This window comes from Echiichthys vipera (assembly GCF_963691815.1).
Source record: "Echiichthys vipera genome assembly, chromosome: 15".
In the NCBI taxonomy this organism is placed as follows: Eukaryota; Metazoa; Chordata; class Actinopteri; order Perciformes; family Trachinidae; genus Echiichthys; species Echiichthys vipera.
In genome coordinates, this window is record NC_139840.1 from 6,273,377 (window position 1) to 6,286,272 (window position 12,896).

Here is a 12,896-nt window from a genome sequence, read left to right on the forward strand (position 1 = left end):
CAAACAGATTCGTTCAGTATGCAAAAAAATGTCTAGACTGTATTCAATATGGACATTTCAGAAGTTCTAGTATGCATGACAGAATTGCATAATGTCTGCCAATGAGAAAAGCATAGGGAGGATAGAATAGAGAGGACAAGCCGCTACAAGAAGACTAACTAGTACAAACCCTATAAGAGGATGGGCTTGGGGATGGAGGACCAATGGGGTAGAGGGAAGTCAGTTTGGGAAGGGATTTGAAGTGGAAGTTGCCCCACAAGTTAAAGGGGCACCTCCCTTTGGCAGTGGAACAGCACTCTTAGTAGTCAACGCAGCGCCGAGGGTGAGGGTGTACACAATGCTCTTGTCGGACAAGAAGGCCATTTCAGTGTCAAGATGAGATGAAGGCATTCTAGTAGGCAGCCAGGTCACAGTGTTGGAGCTAAAAACCTCAGATGGAGATGTTGGACGCAGTCTTTTCTACACTGTCTTCACTCGGCTGGGATCATGGGGTTCTGGGATGTAAAGAAGAAAAATATTTATTCACAAAACTGTATTTTGATATCACTATAGCTAGTATTGTATTGTATAAACCATTTCACAGTCGTAAACATAAACATGCCAAATGTGTCCCAACTCCTGTTGCAGTGTAAGTGAATGACATCAAATGATAAGAAGGTTTAAAAGGACCCAGGCTGTTGCCTAGCAATGGAATTATGTTGAAAAGGTATTTTGTCTGTCAACATGATCTGAACCAAAGAAGGGTAATAAGGTAGCTTGATATCAGAACAGAATTGTCAAGTAGTTACACTACGTTTCCATCTTCAGTCTAATGCTCTGACCATGGGGGAGGGGATTTGATTTTCCCTCACCAATCACAATGTTCTTCCTGTTCGAGCTGATTGATTCCAGTTTAGCGCTGTGCTAACTTGAATAGGGGTAAAATAATTAAACCTTGCCGCTCTCCTAGACTTTCAAAGTCATTTTGTGGAAGTTGCAATGCCCAATAACAATGTATTGTATCCATCGTTTTACAGCTCAGCAGTAGCAACCATGAACTGTATGGTAGCAACAGAGTAGGCTATGGCGGAGCCTATGACGTAAGCATGTTTAACTAATTTGGTTGGGATTTGCCTGTGGTGTAAACCACATCTTGACAATGGCATTAGTCTGAACCATGGCACTGATTGGCTAATCGTTAGACCCCCAAAGAGGCTCATTGGCTAGTCTGTTTTTAACCAACTTGGTTAAAAAGAGTTTAAAGAGTTTTTAACCAAGTCACCAATCAAAGATGGCGGTGTTTTCATGTTTTCATGTCAGGATGCCAGACCAATCAGTCAACTCTAAATTCTAAGGTCTGGACCCAGGCAATTAATAAGGTGCAAGGTGCAAAAAAAAACATGACACAAACTCCAACATCTTTCTTTCAAGATTGTTCCCTTTTGGCAGGACAGTAAAATATGTATTCTCAAGTGTTCTTTTACATTTATTCAGTTTATTTCAGTTACATAAATGTCAGTGATATTTTAATGGATTTAAATTCACTGAGGTAGGTTGCCTTATCTTCTGGCACTGACACCATCTTGTGGAGATGTCGTCAACAGCAAGGCCATCTCTTCAATTTTGATCATTGGCAAACTCCAGCTTTTGTGCACACGTTTTCCCTTACACACACAAGACTATAACTTTTCATTTTTATACTGTTCCTATTATGCCTGTAGCCATTGCCATGTTCGCCTTCGTAAACACTGTTGTGGCGTGTTGTCATCAATGATTAACTGTCATGCGGATCACTTCAGGATCGTGAGCAGTTCACACAGCAGTCCATAGACAGGCCACATTAAAAGGCGTAATGTGAACAACCAAACAAAAAATGGGATTTGAGCAATAAATCAGAATTATGCATTAAGACATGCGGTGTGGACGTAGCCTACCATGGCGGCTTGTTTACATCTAGCCCGGGAATGTCGCCAAAGACACACAGATTGGAGTACTAAGGCACCAAGTGCTTTCATTAGTGGGTCATATGATCAGTCACCATTAGGTGTGTTTCCATTATCCCTATAGAGTGGCCTCCCGAAGAGTTTCAGTGCAAGCCCTCTCAAATGGCCTTTCACTCGCCGCGTTTCCATACAAAAAAAAGGCCTGAGATGGATTTAGGAGACTCTGGAGGTGACGTATCATTCTGAATGGGTTTGGATCACAGTTTATCAGCTGATCAGTCATACGGCGGTGCATGCACTTCCTCTAAGTGAGAAATACAGAATAGTTGTAGTTTGATTTAAGGTGGTTTGTATGATTCACAACGTCAACTTATGTACAAATAACGTGAAAGAAAACACTCCACCTTAAAGATTCAAGGCGCTGTAAAAGTGTTTGTTGACAGACAGGCTGTCACCCTGCTGCAGTACGGTGTGTGTGCGTGCGTGTGTGTGTGTGCTCGCACGCGTTTGTGTGTTATTGGGAGAGAGAGAGAGAGAGGTATGGAGCATGCAGCAAGGGACCACAGGTCGGAAATGCAATCCAGAATCTGTGCACAGATCATTTTCTGCACTGTATTCTACTATACCACTGGATAAAAGTGTCTACTCTACTGGCATCTGTATAGCCACACGTCACCCCGGGCAAATCTCAGGGGACAAAAGAGGCCCCGCTCTCCGATAGGGCCATTTTCTACCTGGTCAAACGGCCTCCTGAGCAACTCACATGCAAATTAGGGGCTTTTTGGCGAGATAGACCCAATTAAATAGATCTAGATAAATAAATCTTACGGAGTACATCTTTCAATGCTTGACAAATGAAACACACTGAGTACTTCTATCATCTATCATTTTATTATACACTTTGTTGCAAAAATTTTATATTTCAAATGAAAATATAGATAAAATAAATAAATATAGACCACATAGTTTCCGCATTTGGTACCCTACATGTTAGCAAACCGGTAGCTAAGGTTCACTTTGCTCCCACGTACAAGGGTAAGAACATTGAGCGTTGTTCAAATTATGTTATTATTGACGTAATTTGGTTTGGTCGCTTGTTTTCCCATTTCGATGGAAACTATATGGAAAAATATGTGATAGACTTTTTTTTATATAGTGTCAAACATCATGGAACAGTTAGATGCGTCCTTCACAGGGTAAAACCTATATCAAAATGACCCATGTAACATACATACATCACAATGACTCCATTTTCTAAACGGTAATGTGCATATAATTTTATATCAATGCCAATAAACAAAGCAAGCAATCTGTCAGCATTTAAATGAAACTATCACATTCACTCATGGTTTAGTCTGCAGTCAGCCTGAAGCATGCATAATAAATCTGTGGATGGGGACGGCACAATTGTATTGTGCACTGAACAAATATTGCATTAGTATTTTCTTTTTAGATTTTGTAGTCTACTGCATCTGTGGGTTACCAAGAACCACACAGGAAATAAATGTTTTATTCTTGATGTTACCATTTAAATTGTTGGTACATTTGTAAAGCTGTACAGACAGTCCTCTTAACTTAACTAATTCATTTTTCCACAGGAATCCTCAAAGTAATTGACTCAAATGTTCTTATCTTACCTGAGAGAGATGACTCCTCCTCATCTTGCAACACTGTCTCCTCAGAGACCTGCTGTGTATGGGTGACCTCTTGAGCTTGATCGTTCTCCTTGTCTCTCGGAGGAGCAGGGTGGGGCTCCTCCTCTTGTTCGTCCTTGCCCTCCCCCTCTGCCTCTCCCTCCCCAGAGTCATTACTCCTGATACTGAGGCGCCTCATACGATACATAACATCCACCTCCCTCATCCGGGCCAGGCGCTCAACTGCCACACGACCTGGAGAAATAGCCAGCTTAGTCTGCAATGCTTCCATTCGGTGGGAGGGGCCCTTGCTCCTCCTCTCCCCCTCCAGGCTAAGAGATAGCCTGCGGTCTAGGTTTGGGGGAACTGAAAGTGGCAGTCTATCTGGAGGAAACTCTGGTAACCCTGGGTGGTCTCGCCCCAGATGAGTCCGTAGACCGAGTCTATGCTCTGGAACAGCACATGGCTTCTTTTCTTGCTCCTGCTTGTCATCAGGCATTGTACTGTCTTGTCCCTCACACTCACTTTTCACTTCAGCAGTCTGTTTGTCTGCACCACCCTCAGGTGTTTCTCCTGTAATGGCTTCCTTCTCTCCTAATAATACTTCCTTAGTTGCTGTTTCACTAACACTCTGTTCCTTTGTAACTTGGGGGTCTTCTGGCACATCAGTTGCTAATATTGTGGATGCCCTGTCTGTAGCTCCATTCGCTGCGCACAAATCGTCCAAGTTTTCCGCCTGAGCATTGTCTATAATTTCAACCCCTTCTGCATTTTCCAGTGTCATTGAATGCTGCTCCCTTGTTTCAGCACGGAGGTCAGACTTTGACTGATTCAAACTTGAGTCATTCGGCTCCTCTGTTTTCATATCTTCTGCTGGACTTTCCAAGGCAGCGCATTGTGGTGGACTTCCATTTTGATTGGTCGAACTGTCCGAGCTGTTCTCCTCGTGAAGTGGAGGCAATGGGCCCTGTCTCATCTGATTCTCAAGCTCTCTTTTACAAATAGGGCACTCCTCCTCTGATTCAGCACTGAGATCTTGAAGAGTCTCTGCGTCATTAGGTTTAAGATTGCCTGCGGACGCTTTATTGACATCCGCCGGGTCTCTAGAGTGACGCAAAGTCTGGCATATGTCCTCATAATCAGGAGGACTAGTGAGCGTAGAGGCATCCTGCATAGGCTGTCTATCTGCCCATGGCACCTCAGCTGCTGCAGTGTTCGTTGTTGGACTGAAGTCACAAAGTGGCGTCTCAATAGGCTCATCTGGCAGGTCTAGTTTTACTGTCCTGCCATCGTTGCTCCGTCTACGTGAAAGATGTGTAACAACCCTGTATTCTCTGAAGCCTGTCTCCCGAGGTGGGACGGGGAGCTCTTCCCTAAGCTGCTTGCTGAAGGTTACCGACTTTGTTGCAGGCCTGGAGAAGGCGCTCTTGACTTCCCTGTATTCTGGGTCAACAGACCAGCTTACTGCACTGCGCCTAAGGCTGCTGGGCTTGTTGAGAGGTTCTGATGTCAATCGGATTTTGATACGCTCAGGGATTTGAACAGAACCATTTGGGACTTTATTGCTGGCAGTGCCTAGCTCCAAGATGTCTTTGTAGGCCTCGTTGAGGTCCTCTATGCACTTATCAACGCTGGGCTGTTTGCTGCTCTGCTGCTCCTGTTGATCCTGGACTTCTTTTTTGATGGTCTCCAGCTCTTTGACAGCATCCCATGGACGCTGGATGGCTGGTTTCAGCAGGAACTGTTCAAATGCCTCCTGCCCACTATTTGCTGCTGGTTTGGTCTCCTCCACATTTCCTGAGGGTGGTACTGCTGGCTGCTGAGCTGTGCTCTTGTTCAGCTGGTTGGAGAAGGTGGCGGTCAGGGAGAAGGCGCTGTTGCTGGACAGTTTCAGGCTCTTCACTCCCTTTATAGGAAAACTGAAGGCAGTGCCTACTACACCACTGCTATCAGGAGGGACTTCAGTGCCAGGAGGGACCGGATCTTGTTGTGCTTCCTTGTTTTCAGAGGCAGGTTTTTGGGCTTCTGGGCTAGTTTGTGTCTCCTGATCTCGATACTGGTTTGCAGGCCAGGATCCTGACAGTTTCATCTCCTTGTAATGGTTTATCTTAGGGGGTCTACAGGGTACTTTTTTAAACATTTTGCTGCTTGCTCTACTGCTTGTTTTGCTGCTCGCTATGCTACCAGTTAGTGCTTGCAGCTCAGCTTCAGCTGAAGATGTGCTTTGGAGACTTTGGTTTGTTAAATGGCCGGTTTTGTTGTCACTAGGACTGTCCGCTGGGTCTGGTGACTTCTCGTTGTTGTTATTCTGATCACGGATTGTCCCACTGAGCTGCGGAGTGACAGGGACAGACACCAAGCAAAAAATTGTCTCACTAAGTCTCTTTTTTAGGTTCTTGGATTTGTCTTTCTCTGGGGGTTCAGATTGTTCCACCTTTTTTACTTCTGTCACAGTTTCAGAGACACCCTGGTCAGCCGGCTTGCATGGGGGAGGTGGTGGTTTACCCAGAATAGATGAAGGAAAAAACTGAGTACGGTTTTGTTCAGGACCTACACTGTCACTTTTTTTGCTTAATCCCCTGTTGCACCATCGATTACTGCTGTCGTTGTCATTAAGAGCTGTTTTGCGGCTGTCGATATTGAGAACTGACCCCTGTTGGGGAGGAAAGGCACTATCATGGGTAGATTGTCCTATAATCTTAGCAGACGGAATCTCTTTGTTTATGTTACGGATCTTGTCTGAGTCGGTGAGAGAATTTCCGCTAGGCCCTCCTGAGATTTGCTTCACTCTTGGGTCTTCAATGGATAATTGACGGGTATGACCTTGCTGTTCTTCATGTCCAGAATGTACCTGTTTTCGATTGGACACACCACGATCTCCATAATGTTCCAGCCATGACCCTGCCTGTCTATAAAACCACCTTCCAGGATCTGAGTTCGGCATCTGCAGAGCTTCCGCCCTCCATCTTAGGTTTGCCATTTCATTGCGGTTGATTGAAACTGATCTTGGGGGTGGGCCTCTTCTATAAGATGGGGGTGGGATGTAGCCAGGGGGCTCCATTCCAGTGATGGCAGAGTGTTGTGCGAAATAGTCTTGTCTCAGCTCCCCACCTCTTTGATAGTAGATAGGCCTTTCTTTTTGTTTGGCACCCTGTTCTATAGCAAGCATTTCTGCGCTACCCCTGGTCTGCTGGTGAATCTCATATGAGGGAGGCTTTAAAGGCCTGCTGAACCTGGGCTTTGGTAAAAGTGCAACATGGCTGCTTGGCCCTGCATTCCTACCCCACCGGTCCCTGACAACAGCACCACTATAGATATACCTACTATAGGGCCCAGAGAAGACAGTGCTGCTTATCCTCTGTTGTCTATCAGGTAGGCTGGGCCTGGATGGAATGAGCTCTCTGCTGGCAGTTCCATCAGGTGACAAAACTCTGGGAAGAGACTGAGACTTTGCTTTAGTTCTAGGGTGAAAAAAACCCTCAGGTGTCCTCAGGCGGTACTGGTCGTGAACCCACCTGTCCCCGTCCCCATCCGACAGCTGCCTTCCCAGGCCCACAGCAGGCCTCCACTCCTCTGTACCAAGGCTCTGACACTTCCTCTCCCCAGTCACCCTTAGCTGACCAGGGGCTGCATCCAGGTCCCTTAGCCAGGAAATGTCCTCCCATAGCCGCTGCGCTTGCCTCTCTGCTCTGTGTTCCTCTGCTGCAATCAGGGCCTGGGGCCTCCATGCGCCAGCAGAGGCCCTTAGCTCCCTGCCATCAGCATAATCCAGGAGGATGCTGAAGTCCTGGCCTCGCCTCCGCCAGTAGGAAACATCCCTGTCGTCATGGCTTAGTGGATCGGAGTAAGTCAAACTGGGAACATCATAGAAACTATGAAGACAGAAAAGCTCAGTGTAAATAAGACATTCAGAGTGTCACACAATGTGACTAAGGTGGACTCTGAAATCAATCGTATATGATTGACAGTTTGCTGGTATTACATAGTTTAAAAGAAACAATAAAGCTACATCAATCAATTGTATATGATTGACAGTTTGCTGATATTACATAGTTTAAAAGAAACAATAAAACTACATCATTGATACATTAGGCTTAACTATCTGCAATATACATACTTTTCCAACACAACTTAATCAAGGAGAGCCAGCACATGTGAGACAGAAGTGCGATAGTCAGCGGCTCCCAATTCCCTTGAAGAAACCATGAAATTGTGATGCTACTGCAGTATGATCTGCATATTAAATTGTGCCGACCTTATCCTGGAAGCTGGTCATCTGGACAGCAACTTTGGCTTTTAAAGAAAGTCTAAGCAAAAGCATGCCATTACCTGATCTGACACAATAACGAAAGTCCCTCTGATCCTCTGGATAACTGATCTCATAACTCAATTAGCAAGATCAAACTGTTACTTTTAAGAAATACAGTATGACCTACAAGTAAACAATAAACTTTAAAAGCTGAAATAAAAAATGAAGGACAAAATCAGAAGACAGCGTTGCTGAGGCGAATATGTAATATCACAAGCATTAATATCCTTTTTTAAATGCTTGGTGAATTTAACATAAAATGGTGGGATGAATGACTGTTGGCAGGCTCAAAACAGTGGTTCCACTGTGATAAAGCTGATGATTTTAGCTATGCTTCCAAATTTACCTCCTAGGTGCAGGATATGTGGCAAGTTGCACTGCCAAGAACAACTAACAATGTTAGAGAAAGCCTACTGAATCATTACAGACTGGGTCAAAAAGAAAAGAAAGAGTTTTACTTCTCTATGTTCAAAGAGCGTTATTTTGTTAAATTACACTGTAATAATAATAATTTTTTGAATTTTCTCAGTCGGTTATAATGGGAAGAGGAAGTGTGGGTTTTAAATCCCTGTTGAAATATAAATGTAACCATCAGGTCTTGCCCATAACATAAATCAATAATTGTATTTTCTCAAGCTAGTTGATTCATATTTCTTATAGTCACATAATGCTATAATTTAAAGTTATTAACAGGTAAAAATATAACCATAAGATATATCATAAATACATAATACAATATTATTTTGTAAAATATACAGTCTAAAAAATACTAAAAGATAGTTCAAAATGAATTACAATTACCCTGCTTAAGAGCTTCATCTCATATCTGCACTGCACTAAATCACTGTGTTAGTCACCATACTCATTTAAGCAGCAAAGTCAATGTATCATCCTCAGCAGCATATGCTACTGTATGGCTGAGAGGAGCTGCACTGTGCACACTTGCCCAGCAACATGCTTACATCACAGAGCACGTGCTGGGCGTGATTCAGTGTGCCAGTGTTTACAGTGGAGTGATTACGCGCCTGTCTTGAGGCATGTTCAGTCCTCCTCAGTTTGCTCACTGTCTAGTGCTGGTGTTTTCATCTGCCTGCCTCATGGAGGCTTCAGAGATGATACCAGTGCATGGGTGGTCTCCACAGAGACGCAAGCCACATCTCTTTGCAGGCATGTAAACAACTCAAACGAGTGCAAAGGCACCTTTCTTAATTCCTCATATCCCAGCATAAGATATGTCAGTGGTGCTGCTGCAGCCACAGTGTTCTGCAGCTCTGGAAGGAGGGGAAAAGGAAGAGGAGGGGGAAAAAAACCTGCGCAGTGCAGACTCAGTTTTGCATGCAATACCAAAGGGCCCCAGTGAGAAGGAGGGGAGAGGAGAAAAGGGAAGGTAAAGGGTGTGGGGGATCGCAAAAGAGAGGGAAAAAAAGCACTCACCCACTATCTGTGGCGAGAGAATCACCCAAGGGCTGAGCGTCACCTAGGATACCGATGCCGAGTTCTTTTCTCCTTAGGATCCTTTCCCCACTCTCTGTGTCTGTTGCGGGGTACCCCTTAACCAGTGCCTGCCTGCTACCATAGATGCCTGTGATAGATGCGCCCCGGTCCGCCTCATACCCGTTCAGTGTCCCCCGGCCAGCTCGGTTGTCCACAAGTTCGCGCTGGCAATCAGCAGGGCGCTTGTCATAAGGCGTGGCAGACGGTGGGCCACTCTTGGGCAATTTATATCCGTGCGAAATGAGGAGGTCCTCCACACTGTACATGGTGTTGTCTCTCTCACTTCTGGGCAGGAGGGCAAAGGTGGTTGTGTTGCCTTATGCGCAGTGCTGCTGGTGGAAGCTGGAGCACGGTGGCTCAGCAGAGGCCATCACTAAGGGGAAAACAGAGGAGGGAAGAGGTAACATGAACAGATGATTTCCGCATGCAGTCAAATTAATGATGTGTCATTTTCAACACACTGAAAATGTCAGAAAATACAAATGTTTGTGTTAACTTTACAGAGATGTTCAAATGCTTTTCTGTGTGTTGTCCTCAATTGAAATGAACATGTGCTAAAGATAACACAATCTTTTGTGCAGACATTGTCGTTTCTCCATGATTAACTCTGGAACGTTCAACTAAAGTTCAACATGCACACTGCAGAAAGACCCCATGTTATAATTAAACATTTAGTCCCCCATGTTTTTTTAAGCATTTAGTCCAGTTTATTTTCCTGAACATGTGCAATTCTCTCCCAAATCTAGCCACGCCCTTCCTTCCTGCCAAAGACAATGTATCGTCTTTCCAAATTGTCTAAAACCATTGTGTAATTTAAAAATTGCTACACTTCAAGTTAACTTTGGGCATGAGTTAACATTCTGGGATAGGGGAAAAGCTCCAATCGTCTTGGGCGGCATTAAAGCCCCGGATGCAGCGACGGTGCCCTTGTAAATTAGAGTTAAGACTTAAAAATTGCTAAACTGAGAGTTGTTCCCATCCATTAAAGCACTCATTACATAAAGATTCCCCGAGCCTTGTGATTTAACCTAAACAGTCGAAGCAGGATCTACAGTAGGCTGGAACATTCGTCATCGGTCAATACAATCACAGTTATTGTTCTCCAAGCACTCAGAGCAGCATTTTGAAAGCTTCTCTAATCTATGCATGTGGACAATGCTGTACTTCCTCCGATAGACAAGAATGCACATGTTAACAGAAACTACAAAGTAATTCTTCCCCATTAGGTAAAGAGAATAGATTAAATGCCTCTCCATGACTGTCTGTGTCAGATACTCTTAAGGTAATCTCCTCCAGTACAGTTTGCATCATACATTTGCTCCTCTGGTAATTAAATACAGCTTTCCCCATGCATGTATGCCCACATGCATGTATGGGGAAATTGAATATACAATATAAATTGCTGCACATAGACTAATGTATACTGTATACTGTACTATACCCTTTGTCTCCATGCTCCGTGTCACCTTACATAGTGCGAGTTCCTAAGATGTCGGTATTTCTTCTGACTTAATGGCATCAGCAAAAAAATATGGTACATTTATTACATGTCATTAAAGTGACTCAGCTCTTGATTTACAATATCCAGTTCAGAGTTGAAGTCTAACTTGCAGTGTTAACTAAAAAAATGAACACATTTAGGTGAAAAGAAGAAACTGGAAAGAAAGTTTAAGTTAAAATAATAAACTAACTCAGTCAACATGGATCTTGATTTGTCTTCGGTTAAGATTTCATGTCATATTGTGACACAATCTTTATTTGTTTGCTTGTTTTGTTCAACCATCCCTCAAAAACTCAAAGGAATTCAGTTTACGATCACAAAAGACCAGGGAACTAAGAAAAATGTACATTTTTGTTTAAAAATGACTTAAACATCAAAAACAATCATCAAATCCTTACGTAATAGACTTAATTCAGCACTTAGTATACTAATGCAACAAGTAGGTAAAACACAAGAAAAGTGGGTGCACCAAATCAGACCAGGGTTAAGTGGGAGAGCAATTGCCCCCTCCCTATTTCCTACCCCCGTACAGGCATCACTGCTCAGACCACACCCATCTTTAACTTGGCCGTCCTTTTGACCTCAACTACAAACCTCTCAAGTTTCCTGACTGTATCTTGCACCGCTGAGATGCTATCGCTGTGACAAAATCTGGTGGCACACAGAAATACAAACACCTGGCAAAATACTGAAAAAAACTTTGTGGTAGTTCCTGTCACACACACACACACACAGAGCCTTACAAACTGCAAATGCCTTGCTGTTGCGGCTGGTAAATATTGTTTTATGACTACTTGAACACAGACTTAGGTTTTTATGTGAAGAGTCTATTCTCCTAAGTCCCGCCGTTTGTGTGTTTGTGTTTTTGTGCGTGTGTGTGTGTGTGTGTGTGTGTGTGTGTGTGTGTGTGTGTGCATTCGAATGCAATAGCAGCCCTCCATGTCTAATATATTAAGTAGTGGTTATACCCGTCTGTCCTGCCTAGAGATGACAGTGGATGGCTTATAAAACAGTAACACAGTGATCAAAGGCTTTGCACACATTAGCATTCTGGCTAATCATGTTTGGACTTGAAATAGTGTCTCGCTATTCATTTTTTATTATGAAGGTGTCACAAGTACAGTGTTGAATCACAGACAAGTGTTAAAATAGACCACAAACCACTACTCACTTTAAGGTAGGGTGATGCTTTGCCAAATCTGTTCACAGCAAACACCTTTATTTATTTATTTGAACTGAAAGTACATTCTCCATCTTCCAATTACAGGTTACAGTATACATCATGGATGGATCTATCCTGTGATAGAAGTGATTAATATCTAATACCAATCCATCACAGACTGAAGACATTTAATGGTGCTACATATACAAAAGTTTCCCAGAGCAGAGTTCCTGTGGTCACAGTACAATGTGTGTACCTCTGTATGTGAAGCACATGCACTGGTTTCATACTGTCATAGGTTCGCTTTACCATGAGCAACAAGTGGGATCTTAATAACAAACTAATACATTTATCATTTATATAATATATGAGACATGCTCCTGCCCCTTTTCATGTTTTTGGCTTAACCCAAAAGCTATTCAAAAGTAATTTGCTGTTTGCTTTTCTGTGAAATCATAATTATTATTGAACAATACAATGTATTGAATTATATTCACATTCGAAACACATCAAAAGAATAACAACCAAAAAAATATATTTACTGTTTTTTTGCTAGAATCAATAAATTCTGATGTAATAATGAAAAAAAACACTTTGTATTAAACTGAATCTAAAATAAATTCTGTTAATGCTAATTAACATTAGCCAGACGACAACCAATCAATTTCATTATTGATGAATCGACCAATTATGTACATGATTAATGATTCATCATTTAGTGAAAAACATTTTTTAAAAAGAAGTGAAACATGGTCATCACAACTTCCCAAAGCACAAAGTGACTTTGTTGCACTGCACATTTACTTCATATATGACGACCGTCCTTCCGCGAGAAGCTGGAACCAACAAACATGTGTCATATTTGCATTAAAAT

The 12,896-nt window shown here is 43.0% G+C and overlaps 1 protein-coding gene across 1 annotated transcript; it reads right to left on the minus strand.

Annotated features, from left to right (window-relative positions):
- Positions 1–459: 459 nt before the first annotated feature.
- On the minus strand, positions 460–9,625 carry jcadb (junctional cadherin 5 associated b; the record flags this gene model as incomplete). The annotated part of the gene is made up of 3 exons (XM_083928575.1): positions 460–494; positions 3,560–7,428; positions 9,300–9,625. The coding sequence occupies 3 exons, from the start codon at positions 9,623–9,625 to the stop codon at positions 460–462; spliced, it is 4,230 nt and encodes a 1,409-aa protein (XP_083784701.1).
- Positions 9,626–12,896: the final 3,271 nt, after the last annotated feature.